This window comes from Microcebus murinus, chromosome 18 (assembly GCF_040939455.1).
Source record: "Microcebus murinus isolate Inina chromosome 18, M.murinus_Inina_mat1.0, whole genome shotgun sequence".
Taxonomy (NCBI): Eukaryota; Metazoa; Chordata; class Mammalia; order Primates; family Cheirogaleidae; genus Microcebus; species Microcebus murinus.
Genome location: NC_134121.1, coordinates 18,146,368 through 18,158,993, shown reverse-complemented (window position 1 = coordinate 18,158,993; position 12,626 = coordinate 18,146,368). Strand labels below are relative to the sequence as shown.

Sequence of the window (12,626 nt, the reverse complement as noted above, 5' to 3'; positions counted from 1 at the left end):
CTCTCTGTCTGCAACACTCTTTGCTCAGGACTTCATGAAACAGTTTTTGCTCCTTCATGTCTCAACAAAAGACACATAAAAGTGTAAAAAATGCTTATCTATCTGTGCATGGTAGAATTAAATCTAGTCTATATGTTTTCTCCCTTTTTATTAAAAAGTATTTTTAGTTCACCTACATTAAGTTTCCATAAGAAAAAACATCGTGGTAAATGATTTTAATATTTAATGCATTTTAAATGTTTTGGCAAGCTATGAAATGTTGATCTAATGTTTTACACTAAATAGACAATCTGTCCCAATGCCATTTACTGAATAATGCAAACTTTACCTGCTGATTTAAAGTACTGCCATAACGATCCGCTAAGTCCCAGGTGTACGTGGCTCTGTTTCTGAAGTTCCGTCCTGGTAGACTGATCTGCTCATTCCGCATCAAGACCACACTGTTTTAGAGTCCTGCATATGCAGAGCAAGTGTCACCTTCTTATTTTCTTTTTGAACGTTTTCCTAGCTCATTTGCATGTTTATTTTTCGATGAAACTGAAAATAGTTTTTGTTTCCTAAAAATCCTGTTATGATTTTGACTTTGAATAGGTTAAGTTAAAAGGAAAAAAGTGAATACACACATTAGTAATATTTCATCTTTCTATCTGGAATCTTGGTAATTCTATCCATCTGTCTGATTTTTATCTTATGTTTCTCTGGAGAATTTAAAGTTCTTGCCCAGTTCTTGTTAATATCACAATACTTAGAGCAGTTTGTTGATAATGTGGATGGGATTGCTTTACATTTGCATTTTAACCTGACCAATTTTTATGTATATATAAATAGACGATATTTATTGAGTGCTCACTGCATGACAACTCTTTGTGTTAAATACTTTATTACTAAGTCCTTGTCACAACTTGTTTTGCACATAAAGGATCTGGCTCTTAAAGAGCTCAAGTAACCTGCCTGAGGTTTCACAGCTAGTAAGTGGCAATGCTTAGGCTTGAATTCAAGAGTTTTGAGGTCACACTTAATCACAGCACTGTGCGGCTTAGTGGGACCACCATCAGCTTTGTGATCGGGTCTATTCATTTTGTGATTGGCCGCTTTACGGACATCCCTTTTTATTTCTTTTTTTTTTTTTCTAAATTTCAGAATATTACTGGGGTACAAATGTTTTGGTTATATGAATTGCTTTTGTACAGTTTGAGTCAAAGTTTTTTTTTTTTTTTTTTTTTGAGACAGTCTCACTTTGTTGCTCAGGCTAGAGTGAGTGCCGTGGCGTCAGCCTAGCTCACAGCAACCTCAAACTCCTGGGCTCAAGAAATCCTCCTGCCTCAGCCTCCTGAGTAGCTGGGACTACAGGCATGCACCACCATGCCCCGCTAATATTTTTGTATATATATTTTTAGTTGGTCAATTAATTTCTTTCTATTTTTAGTAGAGACGGGGTCTCGCTCAGGCTGGTTTTGAACTCCTGACCTCGAGCAATCCGCCCGCCTCAGCCTCCCAGGGTGCTAGGATTACAGGCGTGAGCCACCACGCCCAGCTGAGTCAAAGTTATAAGTGTACCCATCACCCAGATAGTGTGCATTGTACCTATTAGGTGTGAATTTATCTCTTCCCTGCCCACCCTCCCCCGACTTGCTTTCCGTTGAGTCTTACTACCATCTGTGCACACGGGTGTTGATCGATTAGTTCCAATTTAATAGTGAGTACCTGTGTGTGGTTTTTGTTTTTTCATTCTTGCAATACTTCACTTAGAAGAATGATCTCCAGTTCCATCCAAGCTGTTACAAAAGGTGTTAGTTAATACTTTTTTATTTCTAATGACATTTCAGTTGATTGTTTGAGGTTTCCCAGATAGCTCATTGTATCAGCAAATAATGATAACTTTTCCTTTTCCTTCCTAATATTTTTTCTTTTCCCTCTTTGTTTCTTATACACACATCTATCTTAAATACCATTTTAAAATCTAGACAGTATCATAATATACTAGTCTTTAAACACTTTGAGAGTATGGTAAGATGTAATAATAGGATTTAAAATAAGTCATAGATATTATTTCTATACTAATGAGTATGTCAAATTAGAAATTTCTGGAATGATTAAATAGCATAAAGATTTTCCCATGTTATGTTTTTGGGTCTATTATTACTTTTTTGCCTATCTAAAAGATATTATAAAATTTAGTCTATGATATTTTTAATTCTAAGAAAATAGTTGATTTTGCTTATTTTCTTGTCCTTATTCAATGGAGGGCACTTTGTGACCTTTCATTGGTGATAACATTGCAGAAAGTTGGGGGAAATGGAGGGAGCCAACCAGAGTGAGGGCTCCCAGTTCCTGCTCCTGGGGATCTCGGAGAGACCTGAGCAGCAGCGAATCCTGTTTTGGATGTTCCTGTCCATGTACCTGGTCACAGTGGTGGGAAATGTGCTCATCGTCCTGGCCATCAGCTCTGACTCCCGCCTGCACACCCCCATGTACTTCTTCCTGGCCAACCTCTCCTTCACTGACCTCTTCTTCGTCACCAACACCATCCCCAAGATGCTGGTGAACCTTCAGTCCCAGAACAAAGCCATCTCCTACGCAGGGTGTCTGACGCAGCTCTACTTCCTGGTCTCCCTGGTGGCCCTGGACAACCTCATCCTGGCCGTGATGGCATATGACCGCTATGTGGCCATCTGCCACCCCCTCCACTACACCACAGCCATGAGCCCTAAGCTCTGTATGTTGCTCCTCACCTTGTGTTGGGTGCTCTCCTCCCTTTACGGCCTCATCCACACACTGCTCATGACCAGAGTGACCTTCTGTGGGTCCCGAAAGATCCACTACATCTTCTGTGAGATGTACGTCCTGCTGAGGCTGGCATGTTCCAACATCCAAGTCAATCACTCAGTGCTGGTTGCCACGGGCTGCTTCATCTTCCTCACCCCCTTAGGGTTCATGATCACGTCCTATGTGCGCATTATCAGAGCCATCCTCCGCATACCCTCAGCCACTGGGAAGTACAAGGCTTTCTCCACCTGTGCCTCCCATTTGGCTGTGGTCTCCCTCTTCTATGGGACACTGGGCATGGTGTACCTGCAGCCCCTGCACACCTACTCCATGAAGGACTCAGTAGCCACAGTGATGTATGCTGTGGTGACCCCCATGATGAACCCTTTCATCTACAGCCTGAGGAACAAGGACATGCACGGGGCTCTGGGAAGACTTCTCCAAGGGAAAGCTTTTCAGAGGTTGACATGAGGGTAATCTGGGGCATGGAAGTGGAGACTGGGAATTTCTTCCACACTGAGCAAGGCCTGTGGGGGGATATAGGAGTGATCAGAACATAGGACCAGCTCAGAATGAGCTTATTGATTTGTAGTGAGGAAAAGACACCTGTGTGTAACCCAATGTCCCCCAGACCTCATCAGCCTTAGCAATAAATAAAGTCACCGAACGTCTGTAAATTGAGAAGCATGTACCTCAGTGGTAGCTTTGAGGATCAAATGAGACAATGTGCAGAAGTTCTTAGCACAGTGCTTGGGCCAAAGTAAGCACTGTTGTTATTAAGCAGTGATAATGGAGCAAGTCTGAAGCAGTCTAAATTTCATTATTTTTATTAAACAAATAATATGAATTTATTGCAGAAATATTAGAGATACAAATAAGCCAAAAATAATTATCTGTATTTCTACCATCCAAGGATAACTATTGCTTGTATTTGGTGTAAATTCTAGAATTCAATTTCTGCTAAATATGTTTTTTTTCCAGAATGAATTCAAGGTGTTTTGAAACTTGCTTTTTCATGTAACAATAATAACATCTTTGTATGTTAATAAATATTCAGCCACATTTTTACTTCATGCCTGCACAGTATTTCAGTGTTCAATTTAATGAATATATCTTAATTCATTTAATGCAGTTTCTATTGTTACAGCAAACAGGAACGGGAAACAAACCGAGAGCCACACGATAGTACTGCAAAACAGACTTTTATTACACCGGCGGGCTCAGAGGGGTCTCGCCTCCAAATTCTGAGCAAAATGGGGTCTAAGCATGGTGGGTTTTGTATGTTACAGAAGTAAATGGTTACAAAGTCTGCACGAGATTGAGGTCTATACTCTATAGTTGCTTAGTCATGGTATTTTACACAAGATTGAAATCTAGTAAAAGGTCACTCTTTAGTTGCTTAGTCATGCTAGTTTGTAGTTATGCTACTATTAGGAGGGGAGTGGACAAATTCTCCATTACACGGTGAGCTATGATGATGCCACTTCACTCTACCCGGGACGACAGAGCAAGATTCTGTCTCAAAAAAAAAAAAAAATTCTATTGGATGGCACTTCTGTGGATGATAGCTTCTAACTCCAGAAATAACTTACTTTTGCTTCTGGCAGAAATGATGGAGCTGATTAAATCTGAGTTTCACTCTTTGTGAGGGCCTGCCTGTTTCCTATTATTTCTTACTCCTAGGATGTAGCATGTTGTAAGTCACAATTGCAGACCTAGAGTGTTTACTGTGCTTTGTCCTTTAGCAGGACCTTATCTCCAATACTCCACTGGCTTCTGAGCCGCACTTCCTGCTATCTCAGTCCCTGCATTGCAATCAGCAGATGCCTTTTGAGGGAAAGCAGTTCAATCCTCAGCAGTGTCTTTTTGGGATTCCTTTCTCTTCGGGGTTTGGCCGATCAAGTTACACTTGGTAGCTCTTCGAGGCCTCTCAGACCTCTGAGGGCAAGGATATTTCTTTGCCTGCCTAGAAGTGTTAGGGTGGGTTTTGGGAGACAGCTGTCCTGGTTCTTTAGCTCCTTTCTTGGAAGAGCCACAAGGAGGACAATGTTAATAGGACTCTCACACTTTCCTGAGTTTTACCTCCGGGAACCCCCTCAGATTCTGCAGGTGAAGATTGGGAAAAAAAATCCCTTTATGCTTCCTGCAGGTGGAGGGGAAACTTAACCATATTGAAATATGCCCAGAGTATATTTCTTTAACAAAGTCTTGCCCTCAAGGGAAATTATTTTATGAGAGGCCAACCAAGTGTGGGTTTAAACAGAGCCTAAATGACAACGTGGGGAAGGAAAAGTATCCAGCCCCCTCTAGCCTTCAATATGGGAAAGGAAATACTGGACTATAGCCTTCCTGTCTCACCTAAGGGGGAGGAGGGAGCAGGGTACCACTGTGAAGGTCACAGTCCAAGGACACAGACTCACTATGAGTCCTGAGTGAGACTGGGATCTAGTCATAGGATTGTAGGAAGCTTTCCCTGCCCCTACATCTTACCACCACATCAGTAGGACTCCTGTATAATAACTCGATTGTGATGGAAAGAACCACAAGGCTCAGATCCTATTAAAGAAGGAATGGCTAGGGAAACCTAAAGCTAGCAGGGGGACAAAATTTGGACAGCAGAGGAAATCTTAGCCTCTGATACCTACAGCTACAGCTAACAGTAAACACAGCCTAACTCCTAGGCAGATAAGCACAAGACTTCACACCAAAGACCTACTTGCTACGGTTCCTTTCACCCAATACATCATGTCCAGCATGCAACAAAAAGTTATTAATACAAGGCACACCAAAAGGCAAAACACATAGTCTGAAGAGTTAAAGCAAAGCACCAGAATTAGACTCAGACATAATAGAGATTTGGAATTATCAGACAGGGAATTTAACATAATTATGATTAATATGCTAAGGGCTATAATGTAAAAGTGGACAACATGTAAGCAGAAAGATGGAAACTTTAAGAATCAAAGGAAATGCTAGAAATCAAAAACACCATAACAGAATGAAGAATGGCTTTGATGAGTATACAGACTAATGTTTGTCTCTCCTTCTCTCAATTCATATGTTGAAACCTAATCTCCAATGGGATGGTGTTTGGAGGTGGAGCCTTTGGGGGGTGATTAGGTCATGGGGACAGAGCCCTCATGGATAGGATTAGTGCCTTTATAAGAGCAGCCACAGAGAGCTCCTTGCACCATCTAAGGATGCAGTGAGAAGACAGCCCTCTAGGAAGCAGGAAATGGGCTCTTGTCAGCCACCAAATCTACCAGTACCTTGATCTTGGACTTGCCAGTCCCTGGAACTGTGAGAAATAAACTTCTCTTGTTCATAAGCTACCAGACTATGGTATTGCATTATAGCAGCCCAAACGGACTAAGACAATGGGTTCATCAGTGGACTGGACATGGATGAGGAAAAAAAAAAACACAAAAACCTGTGAGTTTGAAGATATATAAATAGAAACTTCTCAAACTGGAAAGCAAATAGAAAAAAGGAATCAAAAAGTGGAAGAGAATATCAAAAAACTGTAGGACAATAAAAAAGGTGTAACATATACGTAATGTTAATATCAGAAGGAGAAAAGAGAGCAAAAGGGACAGAAGAAATACTTGAAGTAATAATGACTAAGAATTTTTCCAAAATTAATAACAGACACCAAACCACAGATATAGGAAACTCAGAGAACGCCAAACAGGATAATACCAACTAATCTACATGTAGAAATATTATATTTAAACTTCAGAAAATGAAAGACAAAGAGAAAATCTTGAAAGAAGCCAGAGGGGGAAAAACCCACTTTACCTATAGAGGAACAAAGATAAGAATAGTATCTTGGATGTTGGTCAAAGGGCACAAAGTTTCAGTTAGTTATGGAGTTCTGTTGTACAGCATGGTGACTATAGTTAATATTAAGGTCCTATGTACTTGAAAACTGTTAAGAGAGTAGATCTTAAATATTCTCACCACAAAAAAGAAATGATAACTATGTGATATGATGGATATGTTAATAGCTTGATTATGATAATTGTTTCATGATATATACATTTATCAAAACCCCATGCTGTGTACCATGAATAGATACAATTTTTATTTGTCAATTAGACCTCAATAAAGCTGGAAAAATTTCAATACAAATACTACAATTTCTTAACTTTCGGACTGTAAAAATTAAAGATATTTATTTATAACCCCCCTTAGTGGCAGGGAAGTAGGTAAACAGATATTATCATAATTCAGTGAACTATAAATTAGTGCAAAGTTTTGGAAATTGGGAGGAATGTGTGTGTATGTGTGAGCATGTGTAGCTCAAATTTAATATTTTCATGTTTTTAATCTGATAAAGTTATTAACAGGAATTAATCTTAGGGAAATAATTGCATAAATCTGGAAAGATAGCTCTGTAAGGATATTCATCACAACATTGTTTGCACTGTAAAACAATCGGAAACAACCTAATTATATCAATAGAGGTTTGATTAAATAAATTATGGTTTATATGTTTAATGGTTACTGTACTACTGTTAAAACAGATAAAGCAGGAATTTAGTCTTTGCCATGTAAAATATTGCACTGCATTATGCGTAGGGTAAACAATGAGCAGATCACAGAGTAGTATGGTTCTACTGATGTGAAATGGGAATATCACATATGCATAAAATCTCTGGAGGAGTAAACAAAATTCTCAAGAGGTATGAACTCTGAATAGTGGGATTTTGAGTGCAGTGAAGGAACACTTGGATTTTTATTTTATACTTGACAAAATAATATTTTCTGAATGTGTCCACTATCAGGTGTAGCATTTCTAAATAATATTAAAATAAACATATTTACATTTGGGAGCACAAAGAGAAAAATCCCCAAGGAAATGCAACTTCCCCACTTGTTAAAGAAACCCCTTGGGTCTGGGGAACAGGTAGAACACAGGAAGGGGTGAATGCTCAGGAGGAAGCAGTGCCAAGGCCTGGGGACCTTTTGGGTTCATAGATAAGATTAGTTGAGGCAGTGCTAAGGGCTCATGGGGTAGACGGGGTGGTGGGAATGGCGGTGGTAATGTCTCAAAATGTTTTCTGATGTGTTCAGACCTGGGAAAAAAGTTCATGAACACTATTATGACTGATCATTAAATGTGATGAATTGTAGACAGACAATCTTTTCCCAGTTCCTTATGGTACAGGTGGACCCAAGCCCAACTATAGACTTGGAAATTTACCAAAACCCTGGTAAGGAAATTTCTAAGATCACAGAGCAGTGGATGAGTGGTGATGTTGCAATTATAATCTATATCTCTGATTTTTTTTTTATTCAGAATATTATGGGGGTACCAACATTTTGCTTACATGAAATGCATTTGCCTTGCTCAAGCCAGGGCTACAAACATGTCCTTCTTCCATATGGTGCACCCTGTCTCCATTAGCTGTGGGTTTACTCACCCCATCTGCTCTAGCCCCCATCCCCCCCGTCCCCCTACCTGACCAACACCTAGTGAGTATTACTACCACGTGAGCACCTTAGTGTTGATCAATCAGTACCAGTTTGACAGCAAGTACATCTGCAAGCTTTTCCACCCTTTGATACCTCTCTATCCAGGATAATATAAGAGGTGCTAGATCACCATTGACTTTTGTACTTGAGTAGTATTCCATGGTATACATATACCACATTTTCATTAATCCGCTCATGTATTGATGGGCAGTTGGGTTGTTTCCACATCTTTGCAATTGTAAATTGTGTTGCTATAAACATTCAAGTGCAGATGTCTTTATTATAGAATGTTATTTTTTTGTTTTCCCTTTGGATAGATGCCTAGTAGTGGGATTGCTGGATCAAATGGTATTTCTATTTTTAGTTCTTTGAGGTATCTCCAAATTACTTTCCACAGGGGTTGTACTAATTTGCAGTCCCACCATGGCATATCCCTGATTTTTGTTCACAAGAATTTTTCCTTCGAGGGAAACACATTCTCTTTAATCCTAAAATGTCTGGAGACCCACAAGTATCCTATTTCATCTTTGTTCTCTACATGAAATTGGCAGGCATGGCCCCAAAGGCAGGGAGGCTGAGGGCTTTGATGGCCTGATGGGTTGTGAAGGCTGAACTCTCCGCATGCACATCTTCCTTGCTCTCTCCCATCTGTCAGTCCTACTTTCTGTTCTTCTGTAATCATCTCCTAGCCAGAGGAGGCAGGACTACCAAGACTACTTTATATAATCACATTTTCAAGAAAACCTAAGCTCAATTTTTTTTCCTGATACGAAGGGTGAGGCCAAGTGATAACATCAAATGTACAGAAGCTGGTTATTATATGGCCACACACTGATGGCCACGTTCCACAGTATGAATTTTATTCTCATTCCCCGACCCTTTCTCATTCTTCATTTATTGCACATCAATTTTTTTTAATCTCACTGACATTCCTGAGGCATCTTGTTGGATGCCCCTACTTCTCTCATCCTTTCTCATCTCCTGTTTTCTCATCGCGTCCTTTCCCTCACTTCTACCCTTCCTTCCTACCCCTTTTGCCCACCATCCTGTCCCTGTGTCCTCACATTTCATCTTCCTTGCTCCACTCCAATCCTGTCCCGCCTCCCACTCTCATAGCTTCACTTCCTTATCTCAGCTCATCTTTCCAGTCCCTTGACCCCAAGAGGAAATTGCAGAGAAGCCAAGCTCCAGGTGCAGCCATGGGGACAGTTTTAGAAATGATACAGCAGAGGCACAGTAGAATTGCCAGGACAGGGTAAGCAGCCTTCCCCAGGAGGCTGGGGAGAATCAGAAATGAAGGGGCTGAGGGCTGGATGAACATCAGGAAGAGAAAAAACTGTGGGTTGGAGCTGTCCTGATGTACTAACGACATAAAGTCAGAAAGAGGCACCACCAAAGGGCAAAAGGGTGTGGTATGTACTTGGTAAACACATTTGGGAAGTGGAAGAAAATAGTAATTAAAGTAGAGATCACAACACATATTTCAAGATGAGTTTTAATGGATGTGTATGATACCTTCATGTTCCTTAATTTAAATAATCAGCTCAGTCCATGCAAGAGTGGGAGAAGGAGAGAGGGAGAGAAAGAAAGAGAAAAAAAGAAAGATAGATTTTCTTCCAGGAACTATATTTATAGATATGTATTTGCCAAGCAAGAAGCTTGGGAATGAAAAGATAGACTTTGGAAGAAAAGGCTATGTTGGATACTCTACAGTGAAAATTCTAAGGACCTAAATGGAGTATAAATGCTTACTCTTTCAAAGGCTTTATCATGTGCGAGAGGAAGGTGACATTAAATAAGGGAAAAAGACATGGCAGGGGATGGAGGTGGAACATCCCTTTCTTGACTTTAGGATATATCATGTATGCATTAACGTTTTATTTAGGGTACCCTTTTCTTCTCTAGACCCATCTGTCCCCTAAATATCCAGTGGGATTCTTACGTGGTAGTGGAGAGAAGAAACTGATATTCTTGAAGGTGAAAGGCAAACAGCTGAATGAAATAATGTTTGGCACTGGGCTCTTGGTTTTGAAACAACTTTCCATACTCTGATCTGGAGGGAGTCTGACATCCCCACCAGAAGGAAACTTTGCAGTGACGTTCTTAGTTACTTCAGCTGTGACTAACCAAATGGCCCTTCCCCATGAGACGTTGCTTCCCAGGCAAACAGGGCTGCAAGGCTTCAACTCTGCCCGGAAAGTGGACACAACAAAAACCAACGCAGCCACTTGCCCAGGAGGCTCGCTTGGCAGTGCTCAGCTTCCTATCCTCCCTCTCTGTCTTTCTCTGTGGCACGCATCGCCATGTGACGTACTGCCTGTGATGCTTGTTTTGTCTACTTTTATAGCATGTGAGTTGCATGAGTGCAGAGATTTTTACCTATTTCATTCATCAATGCCCTAAAAGACTGTCTGGATCCTAGAAGTCATTCAATAAATATTTGTTGAATGAATAAAGGAATGAATTACTCAGGGTCTCCTGCATTTGTATATGACAAATACAGAACACTGATCTTCAGGCATCAGGAGATAAGAAAAATATGGTTATTGACTAAATTTTACTGGTTACTGCCTTCCTGGGAAATTTACCTTGGTCCAGAAGAGGCAGGAAAGGAGGGACCTTGTCACCTCTCAGGTCAGTGACCACCTCCCCACAAGTATCCGCCACAGAGCGCCCTGAACATCAGTGTTTCTGAGGCTGTAGATGAGTGGGTTCAGCATGGGGTTGATAACAGTGTTGAAAACCCCAACACCTTTATCCTTGTCCGAAGCTTCCTCTGAACCCAGACGCATGTAGTTGAAGATACCCGTCCCATAGAAGAGGAACACCACAGTGAGGTGGGAGCCACATGTGGAGAAGGCTTTCTTCCTGCCCTCTGCTGAACGGATTTGTAGAACCGCAGCTGCCACGTGGATGTAGGAGGTGATGATGAGAACCACAGGTGCACCTACCATCAAAAATCCCAGAGCAAAGAGCAGCAGCTCATTGAGTTGGGTGCTGGAGCAGGAGAGCTGGAAGAGCTGTGGGAGGTCACAGTAGAAGTGATTGACCTCTTTAGGGCCACAGAAGTTGAGAGTAGTCAAGGCAATAGTGTGAGTCAGTGCATTGGTGAAGGCACAAGCCCAAGACACAGCCACCAACATCCTCTGGACCGTGTGGCTCATGCGGATGCTATAGGTGAGGGGCCGGCAGATGGCCAGGAACCGGTCATAGGCCATGGCGGTCAACAGGAAGCAGTCCATCCCAGCCAGAAGGTGGAAGAAGAATAGCTGTGTAAGGCAGGCTCCGTAGGAAATTGTACGCTTGTGGGTCAAGAGATGACTCAGCATTGCAGGAACAGTGACAGTGATACATCCAACATCCAGCACCGATAGGTTCCCCAGGAAGAAGTACATGGGGGTGTGGAGTTTGGGCTCCACCAGGATGGCGGCCAGGATGCTGAGGTTGCCCCCGACTGTGACCAGGTAGGCGAAGAGGAAGAGCACGAAGACCACAGACTGCATCTCTTCTGTTTCCACGAGGCCCAGTAGAGTGAACTCAGTAACAGCGGTTCTGTTGGTCCCAGCTTCTGGCTCCATGAGTTCCTGCAAGGAAATGTCCCAGCAGGGGAGGTATCAGTCCATTCACTCACTTACTCAACATAAACATTTTAAACCACTTATGTTCAAAGCCCCATGGTGAGTTCCCAGTGTCTAGGTGAATATTTTCCCAGGACCCTGGCCATACCTCACGCACTGACCTCCACCTCCTCAGTGCCCCAGCCCTGCTCTCGGTTGAGATGCCCAATGCCACCACTACCTTGTCCCTCCCATCCTCTGCTAGCTGAGCAGGTCACAATACCTGGCAAAATAAATTAAGGTAAAAGATCTAATGCACAACATGAGGACCAGAGTGAATAAAGTGTATTTAGGGTTTTGCTGAATGAATAGTTAACAGCTGTTCTTGCCACTCGGAACTGTATGAGATGATGGGTGTGTTGATTTATTTCACTATAGCAACCATTTTACTATACGTGCGCATCTCATAACATCGTGTTGCTTACCTTAAATATACACAATAAAATTTGTTTAAAAAATGATAAAAGAAGGCTTCCTCTTTGAATATAGTAAAATTTAGGTTGAATTTCCTCATTGTTCTCTGAGGGATGAGCTGAAGGTAATAAGCAGATTTCAAAATAGAAATCCAGAGAAACTGGAAAGCATTTAAAACATAAGCAGGGTTTAAAGGGTTCTAGAAATAAGTGAAAATCAAGTGACAGTATGGCAAGAATCAGAGAGCAGATACCCATGATTGTGGATGTCAGAAAGACCAGCTGAATACATTTCTCCAAGAGGAAGGAGCCTGCTCTGAAGTATACATTTAAAATTCCTTGTTCAATATAT

General features: G+C 41.4%; 2 protein-coding genes across 2 annotated transcripts; one reads left to right on the top strand and one right to left on the bottom strand.

The window, feature by feature from the left end:
- The first annotated feature begins 2,270 nt into the window (after positions 1-2,270).
- Positions 2,271-3,237, top strand: LOC105878850 (olfactory receptor 1D2). The gene has a single exon (XM_012778626.3). It carries the CDS (start codon positions 2,296-2,298, stop codon positions 3,235-3,237), a length of 942 nt encoding a protein of 313 aa, XP_012634080.1. The 5' UTR covers positions 2,271-2,295.
- A 7,637-nt stretch (positions 3,238-10,874) lies between these two features.
- Positions 10,875-11,834, bottom strand: LOC105879214 (olfactory receptor 3A2). The gene has a single exon (XM_075993940.1). The coding sequence runs from the start codon at positions 11,820-11,822 to the stop codon at positions 10,875-10,877; it is 948 nt and encodes a 315-aa protein (XP_075850055.1). The 5' UTR covers positions 11,823-11,834.
- Positions 11,835-12,626: the final 792 nt, after the last annotated feature.